The sequence below is a fragment of the Trachinotus anak genome, unplaced genomic scaffold (assembly GCF_046630095.1).
Source record: "Trachinotus anak isolate AG129_WGS33_773 ecotype Australia unplaced genomic scaffold, CSIRO_AGI_Tana_v1 ptg000025l, whole genome shotgun sequence".
NCBI classification, from domain to species: domain Eukaryota; kingdom Metazoa; phylum Chordata; class Actinopteri; order Carangiformes; family Carangidae; genus Trachinotus; species Trachinotus anak.
The window spans coordinates 13337350-13365177 of record NW_027273876.1 but is presented as its reverse complement, the minus strand read 5'-3'; the positions used below and the strand labels follow the sequence as shown (position 1 = coordinate 13365177).

Genomic DNA, 27828 nt, shown 5'->3' with positions numbered 1-27828 from the left:
AGTGTGCTTTCTACAACAGGCCTGCATGTTCAGACCTAAATGTTGACCTCACGCACTCCTCATCTAAGCCAACACAAAGTATGTAAATAATCCTCTGGTGGGACGAACAGCACACTGTAAAAAGGGAAAACATAGGGGACAACTGAGGTCCATAAATATATCCTGAGATATTTTAATTCAGAATTCACTGTACATTTCATGAAATTTGTAGGGAATGACCATTCAGTTACAGCGTACTCCTGGGACAGAGCAACAGAAGTGGAAAGGTGGTGATAGAGCCACATGGTCTCCCACCACATACACAAACATTTAGCTGAAAAGATTACATCTCTGCAGTCCAACAGCTTTGGAGATGACAATCTTAGATTTTGCCCGGAAAGGTTCCTTCTTCTCTCTGGTCATCCCATTTCTGGATCTAAAGGGACGAAATTTCAGAATGAAACTTACTTTGTGAAATTATTATTATTTTTCTTTTAATTCACAAAGTTTCAGAAAATGACAGAAACCTTGAAAAAACTTCTCAAAACTGATGAGCTGTGATATCACTGTGAGACCTGAAGTACAATGTGCAAGGGGGTTTTTGAATAATGCACCAGCAGTTTTTCCACCTAATATAATTTTGTGATGAGTTAAGACCCCATATAGTAGAGAAAATAACATTACAATGTATTTTCTAATGTATGAGGAATTTAAATCTAAGGCAGCACGTCCATTTGGGGATTGTGGTAATGATTTCTGATTTTTTCAAATTGTTCTTAGGATTTGGCTTCAAAAGTAACTAAAAATATGCACTTTTATTGAGCTGAGGCTTGTTTTTGAGGGAAGATCTGCAATCTCTAAATTTGGACTGCAATGCTTCATGTTGTTTTGATTCTCATTACTGAGCAGAGACTCACAGGAATGCAGGGAACGATAAAGTTGTTTGACCCCTGCTAAATAAACTCAGCCCATGTAGGGGGAGAGTACCAGAAATATTCTGACGGTACTATTCATCTTTGTTTTTGTAAGACAATTTATCTCATGGAAAAGTTGATGTGAAAAAAAAAAAAAAAAGTATTTACCCAGGACATGGGGCAGAGTGACTTGTAGACCCTCCTGTACCATTCACATGGCATGGTGTCTTCTCCTTTGGCAGTCAGAGCTTTCTGGCAGCGGTGATAGTCTATTAATAGAGAAACAACAATGAATATTAAAAAAAAAGACAGCGGGCTTTGATCCATTATTAAAGGGGAAGGGTCATGTCATGCCACAAGAAATCTCTAGGGGTCCAGAGGTCATCACCTTTAAAGACCTTAGGTGAGCTGTATTATCTTTAAACAAGGCCAGATTTAATGCATCATTAATCAATGTTTTTTATGATACTACATTTACTACATTTTATTCTTTTTCAATATCTCAGTAGCACAGCAGGTCTTCAGAGTTTTCAAACGTTTTTAGTTTAGTACTTGGTCTTTGGTTAGACCCCTCTCGAACCACAGCTGACTGCTTTGACCTTGACATGCAGCCTTTACCCAGGTAGTTGGACCAGCAGTTCCTGGTCTGGTTCTGGTTGGGGAACCTGGCATCAAAGGGAGCCGTTCGATAGTTCTCAAGCTTGGTCTTAATGTCCTCGGCCATTTTCACCTCTGTCAAAGAGAATATGATCAGTGGAAAAAAAAAAAGAAGAAGCTTCAACCATCAAGCGAAGGCCCATTTCAAACATCGTGTTCGTCCGTGTGCAGCACACTGCAGCCCAGGCGTGGAAGCGCTGCCTTCGTGTCGTGGCCCTGTTGCAGAGGCTTATTTTTGGGGAGATTTTTTTTTTTTTTTTTGGGGGGGGGGGGGCTGAATGCGGCACCTGAAGGATCTTTCTAGAGGCGCAGAGCTTTCGTTAAAATACTCCTTTCACAGAGCACATCTAGACTATGAGAAAACTACATGGTGTAGTCTGAGTGACTACTTGTTGTCGGCTATCGAATAAACGCGCAATAATATCTGTTTTTCCCCAAAAAGGCGGAAATGAGAAGGTGTTGACAGATATTGGCAAACGGCTGATCAATAGCCCCGCTCAGCAGGCCTTTATGAGCATTTCCTTCTAGCACGACCTAGTTTCTCTTTCTACTCCGCACAAACAGGTATTAAAACTGGTATTGGTTACTTTACCGATGTGATCGATCACTGGAGAAAGCTTCAATACAGCCGGTCCAACGAAAAAAACCTTAACGCGGAACTTAAATTAGTCTTTTTCAGACGCTGCAGCGAAACCTTTTTTTTTTTTTTTTTTTTTTTTTGATGACTAATCGCTCAATATGTCGTTAAAACACATGCGGTAAGTGTCCTGAGATAAATAGTTTTTTTTTTTTTTGGTTTGTGTTAAATTGAAGGTATGCAGGTGAACGTTACCTTTCGGAGCAGTCGGAGGCTTGAACTCAAAGTGACTTTTACTCCGGATGGTGAAAGCGCGTCGCTCCTCTGGGAGGCTGTGCGCCGGTCTGCAGATAGCGCGGCCGTGCAGTCCTATCATAACGGTATGGCGGACGCAGGTCACATTGTAGATACACACTCTTACTCTCTCTCTCTCTCTCTCTCTCACACACACACACAGCTCAGATGATCTACATGTGTCTGCTCTCTGTGCGGGTTTATATGAGGCAGCAGCGCGGCTTTGTTTTATCGGGGTTTATTTTTGCATTTGATCTCAGCTGTGAACTCTTCTCAAGGCGGAAGCATGCGGCCATTCAGTGCTTTTTTATTTTATTTTTTTTTTTTTGTGTGTGTGTGTTAATCATTAATAGATGCTTGCACCAGGTATTGGAAGTAGAGCAGGTGGTTTGGCTGTCTCTGTGATCGCTTCCCCAGGCCGGAGGGTCGCTGTCCTTATCACTGAGGCTGGTCGGCTGCACAGCGTGGGGTTTCATCTAACTTCAGGAGCCGTAGTGCTTAAAAAAATGAACCCCACTATGCTGATGGGATGCTGGCAAACGAGTCCGTCTCGTATCCTCGTCACGACCGTGAAGTGCGCATCAAAGCGCTCCCCACGGCGCCAGCCCCGTCTCCGCGCCTTTTCCTGCCCTTTAAGGTTTTCCTAAAAAAATAAATAAATAAATAAATAGCAGGGACGGTGGGCTAAGTATTTGTGGATCCGGTTATTTCCCTAATACAAGCGACTTTCCACCCCCCCCCCCCCCCAGCAGGACAGGAACCTGTCACGGTGAAATGACGCGCTGTAATTATTCGCGGAGTAAACCGAGCGGCCCCTGCGCTACGTGACTGACTCCGGTTTACTCATGGACCGCGGGTCGACGGGCGGCCCCGCATGCTCCTCATTGCGCATGGCAACTGCTGCTGCGATCCTCTGCTGCAAACACAGACTGTGGATAAAAAGCTGCCAAGTGTCGACACCGCAACACAAGAGGGCGGTACAGCGGCTTCTCCACATGGCTGATAAGGGCTCAAACCATTTTGTTTGGAGTGTATGGGGTGACTTCAAACAGGGCGACAATATGAAAAGATTTAATAAGTTATTAATTATGGCAAATCTAGTTTTTATGAGTTAACCATGTATTGTAAATTCATGTCATATTCTTAAGACATTCAATCTATTTATTCGTCAAATTGATGGGTGCTTGCACTCACCAAAACCAGTGTGGCACCTCCCTTTGCAAAATACACATTCACAGAAGACACTGCAAGATTTTCCTGAAGGCCCCTGGTGGTGAACACAAGCAAAAGAAATTCTGTGTGGATAGAATGAGCAGACTAAAAGGATGTTATTCCTTTCAGATAACTGAATGGGTTTGGTTTTGCAAAGAGGCCAACTTCAATTGTTACAATTAGAAAGATACCCCAGATATTTTGTGTTTTTACTGTATTTGCTCCGATAACAAGAAATCTTTGAGACTGAGAACAAAATCAGTTATTTTCAAATTGTTTAATATTGCTCATATTCAAGCATATCAAGTCAGAAAGAAAAGCCAGCTCCAACAAAGGCCTGTACCACAGGTTCAATATATTAATGTACAGCATAAACCAGAAACTCTTTCACTTATGTAACTAGTATAAACCAATAAGAAAAGAAACAGCTTCATAAGGAGCTGTAAACCCACAGCAATAACTCAGTATTATGGTGATCCTCAGCATCGAGTGCCTCAACAGTTTAGTCAGAGTGCATTAGCATCACCAGTTACAGCATCTTGGATTAAGTAAGGGACACACAGGTCTTGATTATCAACATCAGTACCAATAACACAACACAAATAGAATACACAACAAAAAAATGTAACCATATAATGTGTATTTTAAGGTTGGTGGTGCCTCTGTTGTATTTCAAGTTTCACTGTACGTCCGTCTGTTTTACTGTACAGTTTTAAAAGTAGCCCTATTATTGTATGACCTCTGAGGATGTTGCCATTTGAAATACACAAGAACCACCACCTGTGGTAGCATGTGTCCGCTACCTTTAAAGCACAGTGCGACATACAGTTGCATAGATACAAATAATAATCCAGCCTCTGCAGTTAAAAAAGAGCATTGCATTGATGCATGAAAGTGCTAGAAACAATACAACAACGCAGGTCCTCTGGATTCATCAGCAGGAGAACAGCATCTGTGCACAGTGATTGTCGCAGAACAAGTAGCTCTTTGGACACTTGATAAACTTAAGTACATGATTGTATGTATACAGTCAAGACTGAAAACAATGCCCAGTTTGTCCAATGAAGAGCAATGGAAGAACCCTGTCAACTCAAGTCAACCCAAGTCTCTAAATATAAAAGGGAACTTTTGGTTGTCAGCAGTTGATAAGTCATAACTAGTGTACACACTTTGGTTTATAAAGCTGAGTTAAGCCACTGTGCAGTCAGCTGGTTTCAACACTACATGTTGCAGTTGGTCCTTGCATCAGTCGCTGAAGCGGAGTCGGTTGAAGGCCTCTTTGATGTCCTCATTGGTCTCTGAGCCTCCTCCGGTGCCAATACGGAGTACTTTGCTGTCAGGGACGTCCTGTTTCAGCTTTCGCTTGCTGAGGACCACAGTGCCTTCATCCCCCTCCGTCCTTGGGCCTGTCAACAGGAAGTAGGCAGCGTGGCGCCCACGCTCCAACAATGTGGCTGAGATAAAAACACAAATACAGTCACGAAAAGATTGTTATCCCTCTGAGGACTGAGTCACACATAGTTGTAGTTAAATGATAACATCATTGTGTTAAAGCACAGGACATTCAAAAGCACCTCTAAATGTGATGATGTGGTCCATGACATTGGTGGATTCGAGAAGAACTTTAGAATAGAGTGGATGCAGCATGTAAGAACGTCGTTCACCAGTTAAAGGTACCTAGAAAGAAACATTTGATTTGAGTAACCGAGTTTCATCTGTGACAAACCCCTAAAATACATCTTTCCTTAAAGGCAGTGTACTTACAGAGGAATTGGTCTCTGTGGGCATTATGCCCCAAAACACAAAGATCGAAACAGAGTTGGTGGTGTGTATTGAAGCAGGTCTCGGTGAATTGGGGCTAGCCAAAAAGTTGACTTCCCACAGCACACCACCGGACTTCCCATCAAGAATTATTATCTGCATAAAAGACAGGAAGTGGTAGAGTTAATGTATGATTCAAAATCGAACACTGTATGAAAGGAGCTGCATGTAGGGAGGACAATGTAGGTACCGCACAAGTGTTTGTACATTTTAAACCCAACTTACCCTCTTTGTGTCGTTGCCAATATCCTCCTCAACAACAACATCAAGTAAACCGTCTTTGTTAAAGTGACCAAAGGAGGGTTCACTGAGAACACAGGGGAGAACATGTATTTGACTCATGAAGCCTGGTTATAATAACACCGTCTGAAGTGCTCTCACTGCTATAATAATTACCTGGCTTACTGAACATATATAAATATTATTCCATTACTGGCAACATAAGATGTGCACCTGAGGACTGAGCTGGTATTAAATCTCCACAGCAGCTGCAGATTTTTTCCATCGACCAATGCCACCTCCTTCCCGCTCACAATCAGCAGGTTGGATGAATCCTGTGTTTCGTCTGTTCTTTGTACTTGTTTCACTGAGTCAGACCTACAACGCAGAAATAAACATGAGCTTAAGTCTCTGGCTAAAGTAACAATGATCACAAGCTGGTAAGGGAAATCCACGTTGGTGAAATAATAAGAAGTTAACGGAGGGTTCTTCTTACTCGTATATGGGTACAAGGCCAGATGTGGCATTAGCATTTTTCTCCCAGTGTTTATCCTTCTTGAGTTTGACCTCCATCCCTGCTTTAGCCTTGGCAGCAATCCTCCACAGTGCCAGTCCATATAAGCCAGTGTCTGAATGAATACAAGATACATGTTTACATCCATGTACAGGACAACAGTTGCCCCCGAACTTGAAGTCAGTTTACGTTTCCTTTTTCCAATAGCAACACTGGGAAATCAAACCAAAGCTGTCATAATAAATCAATGCTTGTTAAAGTGTGTAAAGGGGAGATATAATGGTAATGGAGTCTCTTAATGTAAGAACAATGCTTAGAAAGGTGGAAATGAGGCGTTTCAAACATTTCAATATTTTTTTTACTGTCACACTCTCTGAGTCAGTGTCACTTTTTCCAACATTAACAAAATCCCAGTCAAATCACCTTGGTTTCCAGTTATCTAATATTAGCTTTTGAACTTCTTCATAACTTTGGGTTATTTTCTCTTTTATTTCTAAAGAGCACTTGAACTGCAATTCTAATTTCTTAATACTTTCAACACAGTGCAGCACTCTTCCATTAGAAAAGACTTGGCTGGCCAGAATGCACAAATGCAGTACCTTGTTGGGAATACCATAGCTGATTTCAGATGCTAACCTTTTTGGAGCAGTACGTAGTGAGAACCTTCTGTTGTGCAGTGGAGAAGATGTTTGGGTGTCTCTGTGGAGTCAAGAGCCACTGTAGAACCAATCTGGACACCCGTCTTCCCTGAGAGGAAAACTACCTGAGTCTGCAGATATAATAGGAGATATTAAAATTGGTTGAATTCTATTTTTCTGCAACATCAATAGATGATTTCGCTGCCAAAGTTTTTTATTTGCATATTGGAGACCTGTTGCAGCAGGTTATTAGCAAGGAAAATATAAAAAAACAAATACATTTCAAATACTGAGAATCATAATATAACTTAGTACAAAGGAAGAAAATAAATGCAGCAGCGGTAAATAACATCACTGATGTTTACCTGTGCGCTGTCAGACGCCACCAGAGCCACATCATTGACCTTGTCCCCATCCAGATCTGGGACACTAAGAACAGGCACAGTGCTGTGCAGACCTGGGGGCTGAGGCTGCTGCCACCTAATTTCACCTGTGCACCAACACACCACACAGGAACAGAGCACTCAATCCGACTGAGTTTATCAGATTATGTAACAATTCTATATACAACTTTCCTTAAGCATAAAAGTTCATTCTTGCAGTTCACTCAGTATACTAAGCAAAAAACAGCATGCTATTATTAAAATTCATCTCACAATCTGTTAGACCTGGGGGCCGCTGTGATACGTGATATGAAAGCAATGCACAGAATACAGCAATTTAACATCAGAACTATTTGCTATAATCACAAAACAATTCTTCATGTTGGGGTTTAAATATTTTATGCCTGTCTAAAGAATAACAAATGTATTTAAAGAAAAATAAACAACTCAAGTGTTATGTCTTGGTAATAATGTTAGGATATTAAATTAATGATGAAAATCTGATCTAGTTTATAGTAGCCATCATACAGAGACATAGTCATGAGTCACAAACCAGATTGTTTGTCAACGGCTGTGAACTGGTCAGAATGCGACAGCAGACAGTCCCAGGTTCTGCCTGTTTCTCCCTCCAGACCGCACTGGGCCCAGTGGAACTCAGGATGCAGTGGACGCTCCCACAGGGTCTCTCCATCGGTCCCGTCCACTGCTAACACAAACACACATGGCGAGGGCAGACCTGGAAAACACACAAAGTGTATCTGAATTACACAAACTGTCCATCATACAGTGTGAGCACTTGTCTCTTTCTTGAAGAACACTTTATACCTGCATCAGCACACGTGTTGTTCTGACTGCCTTCACTCATTTTGAGGACAAACAGCACATCCATCACTTTGTCGCTGCTTGCATCTTCAATAGCTAAGAAGTCATAGGTTGCTGCGGCAGAGAAAGAGACAGTTGAAATTAGTCCCACGTTCAAGACACTACCAAGCAGTGAAAAGCACAGCGCTGCACACACCTGCTTCAGAGAAAGTCCTGTTCCAGGAAATGAGATACTGCGGTCTGACAGGACAGGGGATGATGAAGGAGAAGGCGAAGACTACGATGAGGCAGAGGAACAAGGAGAGGAAGAAGACTGCAGTTCGCCAGTGGGTCAGTTTGGCAAAGCCCAAGACTTCCTTACAGCTCTTCTTCTTCAGCTCTGTTGCTGATGTTCCCGTCTCCGTCCCATCCTCCCCACTCTTCAGAGGGTCGCCCTCAGTGGCATGGCCTGTAGTCTCCATTGTCGCCTCAATGCATTACTGACCCAGTGATCTGCTTGACAGGAGAAAGAGATTACAGTGAAACCACACCCTAACACAAGGCCAAACCCTTCACTGAGGAAACACATTTTTGGACAGTAAACTCCCGTCGTGAGGTACATTTTTCTTCTGTATCTGTCACAATATGGAGTAAACCACAAACCTGCATGTGTCAAAGTAACCAGCAGTAATAACAGACAAAACTCGCTGGCATTCACAGATATAGCAGATGAAAAAATACTGAAGGCAGCAGTGTCTGTCAGTCCAGCTATTTCTGCTGCATCAACCTTTGTGGATCTGGGCCTATTCAGAGGTGCCAGCACTGACTCCAGAGATTTCTCAGCACAAAAACAACGAACCCATAATGAACAATCATCAACACTCAGACTAACACACCCTGTTATTTGTTCTGCCACAGGCATGTTACTCCGTTGGAAAACATGAAATGCACTGGTGTGTATGTACCTACGTTAGCAAGCACATCTGCTTGTCAAAATTATTTAAAATGAATGAATTTACCGTGCGATGTTAACTCAGTAGCCCAAACAAAGCGTCACCTCCAGGTATATAGTTCAGTGTAGGGTAGCTATCTTTGTTAGCGAGCTTTGATTCGGGAAGTTTACGATTAACACCTAGTTAGTTTACTAACTTGTTGAAAAAAAGACCAGCCCCCACAAAAAAAAAAGGAATACGGGCTAATGTTCTCACCAAAGTCCCACTATCTGAAGTTCAAACAGACTTTACGCCAACTTCAGAAAAGTTGTTCTTACTTTACTCTCCACTGTCGTCTCTTACGGTCACTGGTGAGGCTCAGTTAGGTAGTAGGCCTGACAAACACCAACAAAGCTGCCTGTCATCCTCACTGCGTAAACAAAAAAACACCATGTGTTTCACGCCCTGAGTTGGTCTGTCAGGTAGAGCTCCCTCGCTCCTTACGTTGGAGACTTTTAGACCCAAACCATATGAAAACCCCCGACTACGACTCTAATTTTAAGATTATACTTCCCTAATCTAAATTTAGATATAACTCATAGTTAGAGGAGCAACCGAAGGACAACATACCGTGAGTAGCTGCTGCCTGACAGGCCAAGCTCAGGGCGACAACTCTCCATAAATTGGTTGAAGCCGCTCTGATTGGTTCATTCGCTTTTTCTCAAACGTTATGATTGGTCAATTTTAGACCAATAGACCGCCCTTTAGCATTAGCTAACCGGAACATTAAAACAACGGGCTCTGTCGTCACTTCCCTGATGTAGAACGGAAACTGGCGAGTCCACGAAATAGAGAAAAGCTGCGAGAGGTGATGCTTGGACGAATACACTATCAAATAACCTAACAAAAATACCAAGGAGCTGCTTTCAGTTACCTACTTTTTATATAGCGCCATCGACGGAAGACCCACCAATGTCTGCCCAAGCTCAAATGAGAGCTCTGCTCGACCAGCTGATGGGAACAGCGAGGGATGGTGAGTTGCCGTAGCATGCTAGCTGAGCTAGCTAGCCAAGATGGAGCCACTGCTGAGGCTGGCTGCTGTTGGCGTGTGATGGACAGACCTGCATGAATGGATGTACTGCAGAGGGCTGTTTAAAATACTGTAACGCTAGACTCAAGAAGGATTTACGGCTTAAAGCTTGGATTTAATGTTTGCATCCACTGTGGCAAATGTTAATTTAGATACGTTTTTTGTTTCGCTTTTATTACTTTGAACATTTATCAACTTCCTAGCCCGTAGCTACGTTAGCTAACGCTAATGTTTATTGTGAAGTTGTGGTTCCATCGAGCACTTTCCTACTTATCACTGGGCAATAATGAATGAATGAATGAATTTATCAATCCAAGCATAACTGGTTGATAAGGTTAACTGTACTTCATGACGTTCATAATACTTACAGTTGATTGACTTTTAATGAGCACGCAGTCGTATATGGCCTACCAGTTGCTTCTGAATGAACATTAATCAAAATGAACCGGTGTATTCAGCTGATAATTTGATGGACTGCAAATGTTGTAATGTGAGAAGTTCCTGTGGTAAATGCACGAAAATATCAATAATATCCATTCAAGCTACATAATGCAACGTCATCAGGAGAGAAACAAGATTCAAGTAAAATACAACAGTGTAAAATTACGTAAGATCAAGTCCTCCATTCATAATCTTACACAAGTTATACTCGGTATAATAAAAAGAAATGTAAAATTAAAAATATTTATTATGCATTAGAATGGCTACTGCTGGTCTAGCGTTATAATTTTGAATTATCTGTCAGTACTAATGCAATGACGTGGAGGCAGTATTTTAATGTTACTGCTGGTTTAAGGTGGGGCTAATCTTAACTACTTTGTGTACTGTTGGGTTGTTAATTTTTACAACAGTGCATCATCTCTTAAACCTTAAATTCTGTGTTTTGTATTAAATATTATATACAGCTAAGCGACAGAAGCAACTGTCAGAAAAACTCGAGAGCTTGATATTTCCCTCTGTAATACAGTATCAGAAAATGGAAATACTGAAGTGAAGTAAAAATACTAGAAAATTGTACTTGATTTTACAAAACAGTTTTATGCAAATATAGGTCATAATTCTGCTTTGATTTGTTGTTCTTGAATCTGCTTGAACTAGAACAAACTGTACCAGCACTATTGCTTAGTACTTAAATATATAACAATATAATTTAACAGTGATGTCGATGTGACTGAGCCTATTTACTGAACTTGACAAATGCAAATCTGTTTTTGAGAATAAATAAATACTCTTATACTTTTGATATAACTAGGTGCATTGACATGCTAAAATACAATTTTAGTAGTAGCTTCCAGCCATTTGGACGCAAACATTAAAAGGTAAATCAGCTGTCAAGTCTGATTGTTATTGCCAGGAAATGACGGCTTATTGCTGTCCTGCCATTTTGTAAATCAGAGATTCATCGTGACAGTTGGTTGAATAAAACCGCAGCCCTGTGGATTGTCTTTTTAAAAAATTGTTAATTCCATCTGTACAGTAAGCGTGAATTGGTGTTGTGAGTTTGTGGGTGTATGTGTGATGATATCAAATTCTTCCCATACATTTGTTGCATACAAACTGAACAATTGTGGCCCCTTTATTTTATTCATTAAGGTTCAGTGTATCTTTGCCAGCCTACATCAATCTGCAAAGGAGTTGCAGAAAAGCCTCATGTTCATCGAGCCGTGAGTCACACATAATTTTTAAAGCTGTTATGATGAATATCCAAACAATTTGTTTGCCTTCCGGAAGTTATTGTAGTCTTTTTATAATCACACAAATGGGTAAATCTTCAGTGGCACTAGAATTACAATTTGGAGTAGTATTATGCAGCCTGAGCTAAGACGTCTGGTCGCGTTGAATCCAAACGAGCACTTCTCAGTTTTCCATTAGACGTCTGTTTTCAGAAGGCAATTTTAGCAATCAGTCGAAGCAAAAACTTTGCACACATCATTTACAATCTGACTTGTGTATGACTCCCAACTTCTTACTACAGGTATGGGCAAGAAAACTGTTCCCATTTATACTTTTCTACAGCGGGTTTAAAATTCTGCAGCTGAGGTCTTGAAGATGCAGAAGGGTACAGTATGTGGTGCAGATCGCAGTGTGTATAAACTAATTTTTTTCCTTGGATTTCTTTTGTATTTTTGTTTTTCAATTTTTTTTATACTTGTAAAGGGCTTGGCTGGAACATTTGTCTGAAATGTTTACATTTCTTACCACAGTCTTAATAGCAGGCTTTCCTGCATAGTCAAATTTCCAAGTAATGTGTTCACATGTAATGAAAATGTTACAAAATCAGGGTAGCTCTATCCACATTATTTAAATGAAACAACAATTAACCTTTTACCAGTACTGTGTCAGTCCTAGCCTGATCCTTTGATGCTCCACTGTACAGAGTGGATGTTGAGCCTGATCACAAGTTAAACTGATTTGAGGCTCATTTTTATTGAGGTTTGGGTAAGGTAAGCACCAAGAGTAACGGGAAGTACCACATACATGCAGAGCCACATGTAACTTACATGACACATAAGTAAACATAGTTCAGTAGACGCACACTTTGACAATACAAATATTAGAATTGGTTTTCTCATTGGCACAGAATCCTTGAATGCATTGATAGTGACACATATCTCCTCAATTATTTTAGTGTAATTACAGTAATAAATATTAAAGCACTGGATACCTCGCACCTGCTATCAAGTATGTGAGGTCTTTCTCACTGGTTGTGTTTTGGATTGTTTCAGGGGATGAGACGCGGCAGAGGGTCAAGTTCACTGACGAACGAGTCTGCAAAAGTCATCTTCTCAACTGCTGTCCACATGACATCCTGTCTGGAACTGTAAGTGGGACACAGTTAAGCACCCAAACATGACACCAATATCTATTTTAAGATTCTGAAATGTATTGAAAGCTTTAAAAACACATTCAATTCTTCACAGGGTATCAATACTCTTGACAGTAAAATACTGCAAAGAAGAAGAGAAACTGAATATGTACCATACGTTGTTATGAGCTATACAACATCACTCATTTGTATTCGAGTTTGTACGGTTTGGGTCATGTCTGCTTCTGTTTTGGTGATAGCGTATGGACCTGGGGGAGTGCACCAAGATCCATGACCTGGCGCTTCGGGCAGATTATGAAATTGCCTCCAAGGAGAGAGATCTGTTCTTTGAGCTTGATGTAAGTGATGACCTACTATAAATAATACTAGAAATGTCATGTTGTACTATCCAAAGGTAAATTCTTGTAGTCTTAGGTTATGTTATTTTGCTTTCAGCATAGATTGCATATTGCTAATTTGTACACTACATTTGTTCCCTAATGACCAAATAGCTACTTGCTATCACTAGGTCACAGCCACAAAATGGCTACAGTTTTTAAACCAACCATTTTAGACAGTATGCATAAAGTAAAAACGACAAATCCCAGTTTCCGTTCAAGATATGTAGGATCAACAGATATATGTTGTGAAGGAGTAGTATTAGTCTTTCCACAGGTCACTTCTAAGTAGGTTGTAAAAGCAATAGTTCATTGTCTGTCTCAAGGATAGCCGTGGAGAAACTGATAGTCAAGCTGGCACAGTACCCAATAGTTGCTATGAGCAACCAAGGTTGTAAAAGATATGATAAACGGAGCCTCTGTTTGAGGGAGTGAACAGTCGTAATGCGGGTGCCCTTCAGGGCCATGAGATACAGTCTTACCTTGGGGAGGACGTAGGCGTTGCATGAAATTTACAAAGATATGGATTTGGTATCTAATAGAATCTTCACACATGTATAGATGGGTGCTGTGGTTCCACAAAGTATATCCTTATTTGTATGTGTAGTAAGTGTTGTTGGTTTTTGTTTTGGTTTTTTTGAATGGGTTAAATACACACTGCAAGGAAGATGACCTGCAGAGTTGGATGGCATTACACAGTGTTACACTGCTCATCTCATCCTCGATCAAGCATCAATCAATGTTTCTGCTTAACCAGCTCGCGTGATTTCCATCACATATATGATGTGCAGAGTTAACACTACAATGCAGCGCCTCAACATACACCCACAGATTGGCAGTTTTGTTTGCATTTTAAATTAATCATAGATGGACACATTATAAAGTAAGAGTCCGCACAGCCTAGTGGTTTGAGTCTTTCTCTCTGCTAACATTTTCTTTCTCTGAAAGGCGGTGGATCACCTGGAGTCATTCATTGCCGACTGTGACCGGAGGACAGAGCTAGCCAAGAAGCGCCTGGCTGAGACCCAAGAAGAGATCAGCGCTGAGGTGGCAGCAAAGGTGAGCAAACAGATTTTTAAAAAGATATTATTACTGTTTTGTTTAATACAAACTGATTTTTTTTTTACTAGTTTATGTACCATCTAGTTTGCTATAGTATATTTTGTATTAGGTATAACCAGATGTAAATTGTGTTGTTCTGGACTGTGTTGTAGGCAGAGAAGGTTCATGAGCTGAATGAGGAAATAGGAAAGCTCCTGGCCAAGGCCGAGCAGCTCGGGGCTGAGGGAAATGTGGATGAGGCCCAGAAGGTCCTGCAGGAAGTGGAGAAGGTCCGCACCAGGAAGAAGGATGCAGAGGTGAGGAAGTAGTACTCAGGAAGTGCTTCCAGCTTAGTGGAGTGTGGGTTATTGTATTAATAGTTTCATCCTTTGATCCCTCAACGCCTCTCTTATCTGTACGTGTCTCCACAGGAAGAGTACAGAAACTCGATGCCGGCCTCCAGCTTCCAGCAGCAGAAGCTTCGGGTGTGTGAGGTATGCTCTGCTTACCTGGGTCTCCATGACAATGACCGTCGTCTGGCCGACCATTTTGGTGGGAAGCTTCACCTGGGCTTCATCCAGATCAGAGAGAAACTGGACCAACTAAAGGTACATGTCAGCCTGTCTCACCATGTAAACCCCTTAGTGCAAAAATCCTAAATGAATTACAAGTATATCTGGGAGCGACATGGGGCTGATCAGGAGAAAACATGCAGGAAAGAAGAAGTTCAGAGCCCAGAAGTTTGGGTAAAGTTGATTTCCCCTCTAACTGTGTACTATGATTTTTATTTTGAAAAGAAAACTGTGGTCGACAAGCAGGAGAAAAGAAATCAGGAGCGCTTAAAGAGACGAGAAGAGAGGGAGAAAGAGGAAAGGATGAAGAGGAGGTGGGTACAGACATTTAAAATCTCAATGACATTCATGGAAGTTCATTTGTTGGATGAAGTGTATGTTTTACTGTTCAAACTCACATAGTTTTCATCCACTTATTTTATAGGACCAGATCACGGAGCAGAGAGCATAGAAGGTAAGAATGTTGCATTATCCATCTACTGACATTTTAAATCAGTTGTTCTCATGAAAGAGACTGTCTGAGGTAATTATAATATGGTATCTATCATTTTCATCAGGTCCCGTTCTCGTGACCGCAGAAGGAGGCGCTCACGCTCCTCATCACGTGACAGGCGCCGTTCACGCTCACGCTCCAGGGAGAGGAGGAGGCGGCATCGCAGCCGATCCCGCTCCCGCAGCCGAGGCCACCGTCACAGCCACGAGCAGAGCTCCAGACACAAGTAAACGCAACAAAGCTCACAAACTTCACACCAAGCTCCCACAGAATTATTCCTCCAACAACCTTTTTTTTTTTTTTAATTTTCTTTTTTGTTTGTTGGCTGTTACTTGTCTATTAGAGCAAAATAGAAGATTTCTGCTCTGCTTAGGCTTGTTTGTCTCTGTTCAGACGGTTGAAAACTGAAAGGTGACAGGCATGTTGTGACTAGAAACAAAAGATGTAGGTGTGGGTTGCTAAATAACTCCCTACAAACTGTTTCCTGTTTGATCACCAACAGTCAATACCAAAATAATTACTACTATTACCTGGACTAGGTGCGTATTTTGACAGAGGGTTGCGAGTGTATTAATGTCTTTGGTCCTTAGCTGAGTATTGCACATTTATCTGGTCGTGAATCTGAAATGAACCTCTTTAGGCTGAAGGTCTTAATCCGGTTGGAGCTCATAGTTGGGCTATATAGGCTGTTTTCTATTTTTTTTTTTTTTTTCTTCTGTACGCTTGGATTTGTTTCACCTCACTGAATATCTGGCTCGGTCTTGTCACCCAGGTCGTCCAGGGACCGAGAGCGCTCGTCCAGAGACAGGTCACGGGAGCGAGACAGGAGGGACGGTATGAACGGCAGGTCGGACGCCCGCCGGGCAGACGACAGGGACACAGGGGACCTCTGAAGACCAAACTCCATCCACCACCGACACAATCTCCTCCTGTCTCTCTCACCTGTCTTGTCTGTTTATAGTAACCTAATGTTACACACAGTCCTTGCCTTGACCCCTTTGTTCTCCCGCCTGCCTCATTTCTTTGCTTTAACAGTTAATGCAGCCGACCCAGAGTGTACACACACCGGAAATATTGTATGGAGTCACTTATCTAGCATCCAGATATATCAGATTGCATTTGGATGGCGGGATTAGTTATTGATCAGTAGTGGAGTGTATTGTAATACCCACATCTGTAATTTGGTGGCTGTCTGTCCAACACATCCCATGTCTTGTTATAAACTACCCTACAATGATTCCAACAAACATGAAAAGCAAACATGAACTGATGATCTGCTGGACTAGAGCATAAAATGGAACTGATGTATATTCTTTTATTGTTAACCGGTGGTCTTTTGATACAGAATCTGTCTGTAAATATGTTTGGGGCCCGCTGATTGTCATGGTCTGAAAAGCCTTGTCCTATCAAAAAGTTGTGTGTTTTTTTTTTTTGTTGTTGTTTTTTTTGTTTTTTTTTTTAAGTTTCCTTTTGCTGAAGTGCAGTTCTTAAATGTCTGCCCACATATTTGTCTCCAGTACCCCAGTTGAAGTTTTAGGAAATCAATTCAAAACCTTGCGGTTTTAAATTTGTTAGTATTAGTATCAATCTCATGTCTCATTATTTTTAAACCAAGTTTTATTTTATGCTGCCAGTAGTGATTGGAATCTGTTCAGTGGAGACTTTGGTCATTATAAGTAAATGCTTGGTTGGAGTTTGTATTGGTCACAAGTCTCTTGTTTTATAATTTGTTCTAGTTTGATTCCTTTTTATTTAAAATGAGAAGATGGTAACTTCAAACTTAGTGTCAGCATGTGAAGAAGTAGGCCAAGAAACTATACATTAGAAATTCAGTGCTGAAGATGTGTACGCCTTTTGTGTCAAGTCAAATTTATGTGTTGGCCCAATTTGAACAAATTCCCTTGGGTGTAGATTTATACTGACATGCAAACAGATTTTAATGAATGCATTGCTCTACCTAATGTGTGAAGTCATCTGTTTATGTTCTGCTGGAAATCTTTCTTTAAAGTCTGAATTAAACAATCCCACCATTTTAATTTTTATTGTGTCAAGGCATGTTAATCATTGTTGAATTATTAGACAGGTATTTTACAAAGATAAATACGGTTCATTTTAAGTTAGTCCTTAACTACTAGGTAGAAACGGGACAGGGAAGAAAACTTTTCACATTAACACAAACGAAATAACTTATAAATGATGTTCTTTAATGTTCAAATATCGTTTGCATTAAACGCTGGAAGTAATGAGGTGAGCGTAATGACACATTTTTTGATGGTCAACGGACTCACATGTTTGTTCTCTGGTAACTATAATTAACAATTCAAGAGTTCGCTCTTCAGTGACAACTGCACCAGATGAGCACAATCCTTCATCTGAAACTTCATGATGTAAACCCCCACGGCTCACAATGTACTGCTCTCCAGTTTCAGATCAACCTTCATTTTCTGTTTCTCCATGACTGCTTCCAACTCTGTGGCCCTTTTGGCATCCTGTAGAAGAAAGAAGCAAATGGGGACCGATGAAGCCAAAAGGGTCAGTGTTTCTACCAACAAGCATGCAGATTTAAATATCCCCTGTGTCAAAGGTACTGATGTGTGGGCTCGAGCGTGAATACAGACCATGGTGTTTGCTACTTTATGACTCAGTCATGTAGTTCACAAGATGTAGTTGTGGCAGTATAAAGTTACATAACATGAGTAAGATGACGCATCAGCAATTAAAGTTTTCATCCTCATAATTGGACTATTAACTATTTATTAATTATTGGTCTCCTCCCTGTTGCTGGCACTAGTGAATTTATGTATTTCAAGAAATGCAGCTTTTGATTGAATCAAATAAGTGTAACCAGATTCTGTGGCAGTGCTGAAAGGATGTGCTATAGTAGTTTAATGGGTTTGAGGACTGAAACTTGATTTGGTCTTTGTTGTGTAGTTCAACATTTTAATCTAGATTTTAAGCCTCTGCAGTGAATTAAAGGACGAAATGCTCAAAATCAACTGCACCATCCTGACTGGCTGAGGCATGGATTACATTGCTGGCTCAAACACTTGGTTTCCTCAAACATTTTTCCTCACTTGTTCTGACACATCTGCACATACCCGCACTCTGACCTGCCTGTTGACTGTTCAGATTGTTTTTTTTGCTTACTCAATAGTTTTGTCATTGATAAACATCAATGAAAAGCAGGGAAACAACTCCCGACTTTAAAGTAACCCCAATTTGCCTTGTATTTACCTCCAGCAGTGCTTTCTGCACAGTGAGCTGACTGTACACTCTGGCGCCCTCATCTGGAATCACAGCTCGTAGCTCCTCCTTGTTGAGGGAGAAGAGCTGCGCACCTGTCAGCACTCCCAAACATGACACCGTCCTGAGGGACACAAAGCAACGGTGAGCCCTGACAATACAGTATGTACTTTCCATCCATATACATTCGCACAAGAAATTATTCTATTAACTATCATTAGTGTCAATGGAAGGTGACACGTGTCAACCTCTTAATGGATAAACACTAGCACATTGGCAGCATTCCAGTGTTTGAACAGTATGTGGATAATCTGGTCTGGAGTCAGACGCTGAGATACACTCACGGTTCACTGAAGCTTTTCCCTCTGAGCCACTCGGCCACTTCCTCTGGAGGAGAGTGGTAGTCCAGAGGAACAGAGGTCTCGGAGGAGCGAGGGATGACCAGAGGTTTGTTTAGATTGGCCTTTCCATTGGTCAGCCGCTGGAGCAGCTCGTCATTCACCAACATTACTGAAAAGATGGCAGGTGACATTTCAGCCTTTCATGCTCAAATGATAACATATCTACATAACTCGGCAGAAAAAAAGACCGAATGTACAAAAGTTTGGCTTCACACAACTTTAACAATCATTCCAGACATAACTCAGTTACTAATTCATGTGAAATCATCAAACAATGATATATAGTATATATGTAGTATTTATTTAGGTTCCTCTCATTCTTGTACAGTTGCGTGGGATGCATCCCTTTTAATATTGTTCTTTAAACATAACATCAGCAACATTACATCAGTTTATCGTTAAAATCAGACTTTTTATTTCATTCATTTAAAAAAAATAAATAAAAGCAACAGTATTTTCTCCTCTTTCTCCACTACTGCCCATCTATCATTTCTTTACCTCACACAAACGCAGTGACTGTATCGGAGAGAATCCAGGACACTGTAGCGACCTGCATTCTAACCTTTTTATCACAGCATTTATGTGACACGCCCGCGACTCCACTCCTACACATGACCCGTGTTGTTTCATACCTTTATCTGTGTCCTCTGCAGCTGGTATATGTTGGCTGTACGTTGGTAAGCTGCGTGGGTGCTGTGGTGAGTGGGTGGGGGCCTGCGGCAGGGCAGGAGGGCTGGGTGGGACTGTAGAGGAAGTCATGGCGAGGGGAGGCGGAGCTGGAGCCTGCAGGAATGTGGAGTGAAGAGAATATAACACTGGAATTTACTTGGGTATGTACAGGTGAGAGCATACCTTTGTGCTGGTGTGCATGTATGCATGCGTGTGTGGGTGTGTTTGTGTCTTACAATGGGGGGTTTGTTGGTGACGGGACTTTCTATGTGAGCTACAGGCTCCAGGATGTTGAAGGGGACAAAGCCGATCTGGTCGAAGCGATTACGACACTTCCACCAGCGCTTGGATGATTCAATGACCTGTCAGACGGAGGAGTCGCTGTCAGTCAGCGAACTGTTGGGTGAATCAACAGCTGCATGTTTTCTAAAGACTATCATCTAAAAAATACCACCATCAGCTTTATTCAGAGGCTGTCAGTGTGCTGTTTTCAGCATGCACACTTCTCCACAGTGTATGTTTATTTCTAACTACTGCACAACACTCAAAATCATTTTGCAACCTCTCGAATAACAGAATTAATCACAAATGAGTAAAGAAGCCTCTTCATTGATTCCTGAATGCACCGTGAAAACATTTTACTGTGCAGCTGTTCATGAATCACTTGAGTTCATTACCTCAAGTGTCTCCCCTTGCTGCACTGAGAGCTCACTGCTGTTCCTGGCTATGAAGTCATAACTGCAGCTGTAGAGTCTGTCAGGCTGTGGTGGGAGTGCGCCGCCATCCCTGAGAGGGAAAGGAGACAGATGCTGTTATCGTGCAGTCGAGGTAAATAAGAGCAGCTGATGGATTTGCTTCTTGAAGTCGACCTACGTTTCATCACTATTCCGGGCATCGGGATGACCGACTGGCTGAGGAGGCTGTTGCTGCTGCGGGTGAAAGTGAGATGGAGAGTCATGACTGTACAGCACACACACACACACACACACACACACAGGCATAAACAGGTGGAGAGAATAAGGGGTCAACACACAGAAGGATGGGGGTGGTTGACAAAATAAAAGTACAGCAAAAGCTTTGCCAGTCATACAGCATTAAAATGTGACTGCCAGTCATTCCTATATAATAGTAAATTCATATCACGGTTTACGGCCAATGCCAGAACAAAAAGATGTATTACTAAACAATGGAGGGACAGGATGACATGAGGATTGGACGGTTTTTCACAAGGGTTTGAACAGGTTTGCATTTGGAGTGTAAACAAATATCTTCTGTTGCTAAATGTTAAACAGTCCTGAATTTGTAACTGTGGGAGCAGCTGTCTCATGAGAGCAAACGTGTCTGACGAACGCACAAGAAGAAATATAAAGCAGACAAAATCCTCATGAAAACGGATTTGAGACTGGATTATTGAACAACACCCACTGTTTTCCCAAACAAACTATATTTATGGGAAGGCTATTAAGTCCGACGTCTTTATTAAACCTCAAAGAACTTGAGGCTTCCCATGTTGAAGAAAAAAAAACACCCTCCACTACACTTTAGTTTCAAGTACTACAAAGAGAAATGAAGCAACACCAAGAGAAAGTGCAATTCTGTGTGTCAACACTCTGTGTTTAACCTATTTCCTGCGCAGGTATTCCATACCTCTTGTTTTTCTCGGAGGGCTTCATGTTTGTGCTGTGACTCGACCGGATCCTCCCAAACTTGCCCGTCTGCCCTCGAGGCTTCCGGCTTCCAACCGTCCAAGAACACGGGGGTGTAAGGAGCTACAGGCCCTCTGAGCTGAGACCTGAGAGAGCAGAAAGAGCCACTGCATTGGTCCTCATTGCACCAAAATTAGGATTACAGTTAAAAGGGTTTTTTTTAAAACCAAGCTAATACCAATTTTGTGCCAATACAAAATATCCCTACATTTTTATGCCTGAAACATTGCGTCCAGTGTGGTCACCATAATTATATTGTTGGCTGGGGGGGAAATATGTATCATACTAAGATTCCCCATTAACACTTGAAGGTATTGAACAGTTCCTGCATCAAATAGGAGGTGAATGAACAGCCAATATTTGATACCTCTGTAAGCTCCATGTATTGGTAAAGAAAATCTGTCTAATCATCCACTAAGATAAGACAAAAATATCTTAATTACAACCATGAAATGTTAACTCTGCTCTCCAAGACAGAGTTGTGATGAATAATCTCAGCAGAAGCCAGGCAAATAAAGTGAACATGTATTAATATTCTTGAAAAACATATTTCATGTAAGTTGAAAAAAATATCACTGTTAGTCATTACGAGTACTGACCGAGGGAGTGTCCAGTTAGGTCCCAGAGACGTCCACAGCTGCCTCTCCTCCTCGTTCAGGTTGTCCTGTAGCAGGGACACAGCGGAGTTGGTCAGGGCGGGGCTGGACACTGAGGCTCCGAGAGCTGGTCCTCCTGTCGTTTTCACCATCTGTTGGCAGATAAGACAAAACCCGTGTTAATGCCCCCAGTCTGCAAAAACAGGGCCTGATTCTCAAAGTCTAACTGTTTTCTCCTGTTCGGGCACTGACGATCAAAGCACAGACACACAAAAGCCTAATGGACACAACCACACACACAAACAACACATACATACACACACATGAGAAGACGTGACATACACAGTCCCAGAGGTATGAGTCTGTGTTTCCACTCAGGTGTGCCAATATACACAAATCAAACACACCCATTTCACCCTTTGACTCTGTTTGGGCTTATTCATACCTGAATGGAAAAAACAAGGCAAAGACTTTTAATGTTATATCACATATCAGCTCAGACACACCTGATATTCCATGTCTGATGATGCCCTTTTATTTGAACTTATTCAAATATTGCATTGAATTAAACTCTCTCAGTTTCTACAGATCTTTGTTGTACAGCACTTCAAAACAAGGCTACGTCATTGTTGTGGCATTAATGAAAGGCCTATGGATTTGGAAACTCCTTGGAGCATGAAATCGAGTAGGTAAATGTTATTCGTACTAATATTTTGCCATTTAAGTTTCTAAATCAGCAGCAATTGTCTTCAAAGAAAGGACGGGACAGCAACCCTTTTTTATAGCTGGAATTCACCAGTTCTATAATTCAAAGCAGCAGTCAGGGGACAGCAACAAGGCCTGATTGCCAACTCAAATCTAAACCAAATGTGTTTAGAACTATGGGACCAAAAAGTCATGCCAGCATGAAAATACACCACGCAAACAAGAATAAATGCCAAACAAATGCTGCATTTATGAAGTGTTTGGAGTTTCTATTAGGCTATCACAGAGGGAACGTCCCTGAGTAAATACTGAACGGAACCTATAGTTTCTGGCAACACTACTCAACTACACTGATGACTTTTCCATTATTTTGACTTGACACATGCTGGCATTTTTTTTTTTTTTTAACGCTGGTGTCCAGTGACAGCTATTATACAACGTAATCACCATGACAGGCTCCAAATGTTTTTTTTTCTTCACCTTTACCCTCTGTTTATCTGTACCCATTTAGTAAACGATGTGTCATGGTGAGGCATGTGGATGCTAGATTTATTTTTAAGATGTTCGTCATGTCCTGCCCCAGCTTCTCTATCTGTGCTGCTATTATAGACAAGGCCTTGTGTTTACAGCAATAGCAACAACAGGTGTTGTCCCCACAAGCCCGGCTGGTGGAGACGTAGAGGTTAGGGCACTCACCATGTCCAGAGGTTTGAATACATGGTGAACAAGCTCCTCTGATGACGGATTGGAGATGATTGATTTCAGACGGCCCTATGAACAAAATAAACAGAGGAGTTTAATAAATGTTGTACAGTATGACAAAAAAGAATTGTGACCCAACTGAATACACACCAGTAGGCTGAAGCAATATTTGAATTTCTGGAAGATATTGATGAAATCCTCCTCAGGTGGAGGGCGGGCCTTTGCAGTGAGTAAATCTTCTGTTGTTCAGAATTGGAGATGTACAAAATGCAAAAGCGTTATCATGACGAAAGGTTGTGTTAGTTCAATTTGAAACTGAAAATCTGTCCCCGTCTTTTTACCTTCGGCACTTTGCTTTTTACTCTTCTTCTTTTTCTTCTTCCTCTGGCTCAGCACCGTCACAGCCTCTGCCGTCTGCTGCAGCCTGGCCATGAAGCTCTCGATGTCATCGAAGCAGTGATTGAGGATCCCCTAAAGGAAGAGAAAGGAACCGGTTTGTTATGCCGTCCAAGTACGTATTACAGGCAGAGGTGACTGTAAAGACACAAAGGTGATGAGGAGGCATACCACTTCTCTCTCTGCTCGTAGGAAAGAGATATCAGGCTCGCCGTTCACAGCGTTTGCTGCTTGGGGAGAGAGAAGACGATTAGGTTGATCCATTTTCATTCATGGCCCTGGTGTTTGCTACATTCCTGCCCCCCTTTTTTTTTTACCCCTGAAACCCACCCCCCTTACAAACACAAACACACAAAGCAATCTTTGTGCTCCTGAGCCTTTAACCTAAAATACCTCTGTGTCTCACTTCTTTCCTTCTTCTTACCTTCTCATCAGGTCAAATGTCTCCAAATACTTTTAGAGGAAATGATTTTACTTTCTTAAACAGGCATTCATGTGAAAATAAGTGTTTTATTTTCTTACCTCTGGGTCCAGGGTAAGGTGGAGGGTTCGGTGGTGGGGGATTTGGAGCATGTGCAATGGGGGGACTTGGGATTTCATAGGGGTCAATCATCTCTCCTCCACTCTGAGGAAGCCTGGAGGATGAGAGGAGAGTTTCAACCTCGCTACACTCTCACACAACACTGCACCATTACAGGAAATACCCCTCAGCAAGGGCTTCAAGAAGTCAAACACACTTTCATAAACGCACATTTTGACTGTCAGACAGGCTCATTTTCAACAGGAGGACATCTTTGATCAGAGAATCCAGCCAGACTACACAGCCCTTCATCAGCAAAGACATAATGTGGTGTCACTGAAATTCAATCCTGTAGCCCTTATTCCGCTATGAAAGACAGTAAACAGTATAACTGTGCTTACTCATGACTATGCCTCATACAGGACACGACACCGTGCTTCAATCTAAATTCTTCTCAGTTAGCAACAAGCCAGGTTTAAATGCAAAAGACAAGGATGTAGGTCAAAACTTTTGCATCTTTGACTGCTCGCACACATAAGCTTTATGCAAATACCTCAGAGCGCTGACTCAAACTTTTCCCATTGTATTTCTGAGTCAGCATCTAAACATAACAACCCATCCCTCTACCTGTCTGTCTGTCTTACCACATGTGTCTGTCCTTCACGCGTCCTTTAAAGAGAAATTGCTCAAAGCAGGTGATCCGTTCAGGCTCTCAGCCGGCACTCTGCTGCCGTCATCCCTCCACTTGCTCTCTCTCTGCTCTCTGTCACAATGGCTTTGTTATCTCTGTCACACCTTCTTAAGTTATGTAGAAACCGGTAAAACAAGTCTTTCTCTCTCTCTCTCTCTCTCTCAGCTGTTTACACTGTCCTCTCTGGCTCCCTCTCTCCCTCTCTCTCTCTGTCTCTCTCTCTCTCTCTCTCTCTCACAGACAGGTGGATGGCTGCTTTGATTCAGTGGAAAATGAGACATAATGGAAATGAAAAAGGAAAGGAAACAGTTTAAGAGGAGATAGGTCTGAATGATGTATTATCTGTGTCTGCCTTTTGTTTGGCTGTGTATCTATTTCTAATTTGGATGTCCATCAACCTCTTCCAATAAACTATGAAAGCAAACTTACACACCGAGACAGAAACACACTTTCCTCCATTAAAACCATAATAAGACATGGAAACCGGGCACTTAAAAGCTTGAATTTCACAAAGAACCAACATCAAATCGATGGCTTTCAGGTTTAAAGTCTTCGTGAGTGTCATTCTGATGTAGGATGTACCTGAGGGCATCAGGAACCTTCTTACTCCTGCTGGAGGAATCCGAAACCGCGCGCGTGATGTTGTCACAGATTTCTTCTGCCTGTGAGAATAAGAATCTGGAAGTGGCATCACTTGTAAAACCTGAACCAGGCTGATGATTCAAACTGACACGCTGAGTCAGGCAGGAAAGGCTGGGAAGCTGCTCAGGTGTTATTACTCACCCTCACAACCTCACAGTTAAAGAAGAGAATGTCCGGCTTCCTCAGATCTTCGACTTGGCAGATTAACATCAGGAGGGATGAGAAATGTTTTTCTGTGTTAATGGCGTCACATCTGTAGATGGATTTGAAGGAGTAGTTCTCCAGCTCATCCTGCAGGAGTACATTAAACTCAAGGTTATTATAAATGCATGTATGAAATGGGATTTCTCAGTCGAACCCATATAAATCTAATCCCCTTCCATTTAGATCACTCACAATCAGTTCTCACCTGGCTCTGTATGTCTCGCAGATGAACGGCCTCTGCTCCAACGTCCAGGTACATCTGTTGACTCCACAGCTTTTTGTTCTGAGCCAGGGAGGAGAGCCGTGACTTGGCCTCCTCCACACTCTGCACATCCCCATCCTGCAGGGAGAACGTCAGCAGGTGCTGCAGGCAGAGAGTTAGAAGTAATGATGAGGTGGTGAGGGAAAATGCATCTTAAAATATCACTTAATCTCAAAGGAAACAGGTTGGGTTAAGATGTAGCAGGTAAGACTCACATTCACAAGATATCGTGACATGTTTGTCATCCTTTGTCCACAATGGCAGCTTTCTATGAGGAGACGGGCGGAGAGAGGGGATCAGGAAACATTTTAGGTGCAGCTACAAAGGGTGTTGTCAAAGTACCTTTGATCCACTCAGAGGTGGATGTCTCGTCCGGCACTGATGGTGTTGTTTTAAGACAGGAGGTGTAATCTTAGCCAGTCATTCTCTAAACTAACACGTCTTCAACAGTACCTGTGAGAGCAACATTCTCATTCAAATGATCCCTTCCCCTGTTTCAGTCTACGCCAGCCTGTCTCTACGTCAGCGCCCTGGGATTACGCTGTGTGAGTGAGCCGCCCAACCAGTCTGACGACAGTACAGTGTATCTCACCATTCAATCTCTCAGCTCCACAGTGACCATCAATACTGGAGTCGCTGGCATCAATAAGGCAAATGTTCAGTATCACTTGTGCTTCCTTAAGACCAGTTTCATCAGAAGTGTGTTTCCGTCTTATTCCTTCATACAATCAGTGCCAAACTGGTGTGGTTGGACTCATACTCACATATGTTAAAAGACTAAGAACTTGCAGTGTCCAAAATTAGCATGGCAATTGGTGCACACTATTCTCAAGTGAATTGAGAAAACACCTTTTAAAATATTGACGAAATCCCTACATCAGCACTACTGAGAGTTTACGTTTCCATATTTAAAAGATATAAGCAAGAAATCAACCTCAGCACCTCATCCTGATAATAACCATAAAAAAAACACATTATCAGCCACCCAGAGTAGTATTTAGATGTAGAAATAAAAAGTCCAAAATCTTGTGGCCTTTAGTGTTACCAGCTGCCAGATAGATGATCGGAAATGGATGTTCAATCAACTTACCGATGTTGAGAGGCTTCCACTGCTGTATTCCTGATGTGAACAGCCGTGTGTGTGTGTGTGTGTGTGTGTGTGTGTGTGTGTGTGTCCTGCCTCTCACTGTAACTGCAGGTGTCTCATGCTCCAGTCATTGGTACTGAAAGCTTTTACAAAGCAGAGATGTGTCACCTTGCCGCAGTCCCGCCCAGTGTACCAGCCCTGCTTGGAGATAAAAATGTTTACTCATTCTCCTTCCTGCACACCTTCATCTAACAAGTATGAAATTGTCTTATGAACTTGGGATTTTTAGGAATCTGGGGTAAGTCTCTAAACTAAACTTAGAGACTTACCCATATTGGGTATTTTAAATGTCAATTCCAACATTTTCATATTTAGCCTTATATATTTAAAGTGAGTAATCTTAAGGATTATTATTATTATTGAAGGCAGTGTAGAGATGTTGTAATCAGTTCACAAACTCAAGAGGCAGGTGGAGGTTTAAAGGGGAATTTATTGCTGATATGGAAACAGATTTGGAGGCAGGCTGGGGATCGGGTAGGCAAATATGGGGAACTGGTGCAGCCCAGCTGGGAATGGCAGCGGTGGCTGAGCAGGACAGGCAGACTGGAGCCGGAACCAGGGGCTGGGCTGGATGTGGCCTCACGGCAGGAGTTGCAGGTGGTA

At 41.9% G+C, this 27828-nt stretch overlaps 4 protein-coding genes across 10 annotated transcripts; 1 reads left to right on the top strand and 3 right to left on the bottom strand.

Annotated features, from left to right (window-relative positions):
- Positions 1-148: 148 nt before the first annotated feature.
- On the bottom strand, positions 149-2559 carry cox6b1 (cytochrome c oxidase subunit 6B1). Its single transcript, XM_071462312.1, has 4 exons — positions 2383-2559; positions 1512-1625; positions 1062-1162; positions 149-415 (listed from the first exon to the last, which is right to left on the bottom strand). The coding sequence occupies exons 1-4, from the start codon at positions 2501-2503 to the stop codon at positions 362-364; spliced, it is 390 nt and encodes a 129-aa protein (XP_071318413.1). The 5' UTR covers positions 2504-2559; the 3' UTR covers positions 149-361.
- A 1332-nt stretch (positions 2560-3891) lies between these two features.
- Positions 3892-9589, bottom strand: fam234a (family with sequence similarity 234 member A). 5 transcript variants are annotated; one of them, XM_071462287.1, is made up of 12 exons: positions 9280-9589; positions 8227-8522; positions 8034-8144; positions 7762-7944; positions 7191-7315; positions 6824-6956; positions 6170-6302; positions 5908-6051; positions 5680-5761; positions 5398-5550; positions 5208-5310; positions 3892-5087 (listed from the first exon to the last, which is right to left on the bottom strand). In XM_071462287.1, the coding sequence occupies exons 2-12, from the start codon at positions 8489-8491 to the stop codon at positions 4879-4881; spliced, it is 1641 nt and encodes a 546-aa protein (XP_071318388.1). In that variant the 5' UTR covers positions 8492-8522; positions 9280-9589; the 3' UTR covers positions 3892-4878. The 5 variants fall into 5 exon arrangements, with proteins under 5 accessions (XP_071318388.1, XP_071318390.1, XP_071318389.1 ...); XM_071462289.1 differs by having other exon boundaries at positions 8227-8525; positions 9280-9586; XM_071462288.1 differs by having other exon boundaries at positions 9218-9575.
- A 159-nt stretch (positions 9590-9748) lies between these two features.
- On the top strand, positions 9749-17377 carry luc7l (LUC7-like (S. cerevisiae)). Of its 3 annotated transcripts, none has more exons than XM_071462296.1 (11): positions 9750-9974; positions 11625-11695; positions 12758-12852; positions 13098-13196; positions 14184-14294; positions 14450-14593; positions 14708-14884; positions 15074-15162; positions 15273-15302; positions 15406-15567; positions 16114-17377. In XM_071462296.1, exons 4-11 carry the CDS (start codon positions 13101-13103, stop codon positions 16232-16234), a joined length of 930 nt encoding a protein of 309 aa, XP_071318397.1. In that variant the 5' UTR covers positions 9750-9974; positions 11625-11695; positions 12758-12852; positions 13098-13100; the 3' UTR covers positions 16235-17377. The 3 variants fall into 3 exon arrangements, with proteins under 3 accessions (XP_071318395.1, XP_071318397.1, XP_071318396.1); XM_071462295.1 differs by having other exon boundaries at positions 12007-12852; XM_071462294.1 differs by lacking the exon at positions 11625-11695 and having other exon boundaries at positions 9749-9974.
- LOC139608478 (epidermal growth factor receptor kinase substrate 8-like protein 1) lies at positions 17369-27319 on the bottom strand. Its single transcript, XM_071462286.1, has 19 exons — positions 27169-27319; positions 26294-26346; positions 26022-26180; positions 25754-25903; positions 25553-25632; positions 24282-24394; positions 23931-23986; positions 23705-23834; positions 23514-23602; positions 23358-23432; positions 21960-22108; positions 21302-21446; positions 20528-20583; positions 20332-20440; positions 19891-20016; positions 19618-19768; positions 18929-19094; positions 18576-18708; positions 17369-17830 (listed from the first exon to the last, which is right to left on the bottom strand). Exons 2-19 carry the CDS (start codon positions 26321-26323, stop codon positions 17744-17746), a joined length of 2004 nt encoding a protein of 667 aa, XP_071318387.1. The 5' UTR covers positions 26324-26346; positions 27169-27319; the 3' UTR covers positions 17369-17743.
- Positions 27320-27828: the final 509 nt, after the last annotated feature.

What these genes read in the sequence shown, in the direction of transcription:
- cox6b1 (XM_071462312.1), bottom strand. Translation starts at nt 2,503, where the DNA reads ATGATAGGACTGCACGGCCGCGCTATCTGCAGACCGGCGCACAGCCTC. An exon ending in GCCTCCGACTGCTCCGAAAG is followed by an intron (nt 1,626 to 2,382) that starts GTAACGTTCACC and finishes TCTCTTTGACAG; the next exon opens with AGGTGAAAATGGCCGAGGAC. An exon ending in CTGCTGGTCCAACTACCTGG is followed by an intron (nt 1,163 to 1,511) that starts GTAAAGGCTGCA and finishes CTCTATTAATAG; the next exon opens with ACTATCACCGCTGCCAGAAA.
- fam234a (XM_071462287.1), bottom strand. Translation starts at nt 8,491, where the DNA reads ATGGAGACTACAGGCCATGCCACTGAGGGCGACCCTCTGAAGAGTGGG. An exon ending in AGCCGTTGACAAACAATCTG is followed by an intron (nt 7,316 to 7,761) that starts GTTTGTGACTCA and finishes GTTGGTGCACAG; the next exon opens with GTGAAATTAGGTGGCAGCAG. An exon ending in CCACATCATCACATTTAGAG is followed by an intron (nt 5,088 to 5,207) that starts GTGCTTTTGAAT and finishes TTTTTATCTCAG; the next exon opens with CCACATTGTTGGAGCGTGGG.
- luc7l (XM_071462294.1), top strand. Translation starts at nt 9,914, where the DNA reads ATGTCTGCCCAAGCTCAAATGAGAGCTCTGCTCGACCAGCTGATGGGA. An exon ending in AGAAACTGGACCAACTAAAG is followed by an intron (nt 14,885 to 15,073) that starts GTACATGTCAGC and finishes TATTTTGAAAAG; the next exon opens with AAAACTGTGGTCGACAAGCA. An exon ending in CGGAGCAGAGAGCATAGAAG is followed by an intron (nt 15,303 to 15,405) that starts GTAAGAATGTTG and finishes CATTTTCATCAG; the next exon opens with GTCCCGTTCTCGTGACCGCA.
- LOC139608478 (XM_071462286.1), bottom strand. Translation starts at nt 26,323, where the DNA reads ATGACAAACATGTCACGATATCTTGTGAAT. An exon ending in AATATTGCTTCAGCCTACTG is followed by an intron (nt 23,433 to 23,513) that starts GTGTGTATTCAG and finishes TTTTGTTCATAG; the next exon opens with GGCCGTCTGAAATCAATCAT. An exon ending in TATTCAAACCTCTGGACATG is followed by an intron (nt 22,109 to 23,357) that starts GTGAGTGCCCTA and finishes ATCTGCCAACAG; the next exon opens with ATGGTGAAAACGACAGGAGG.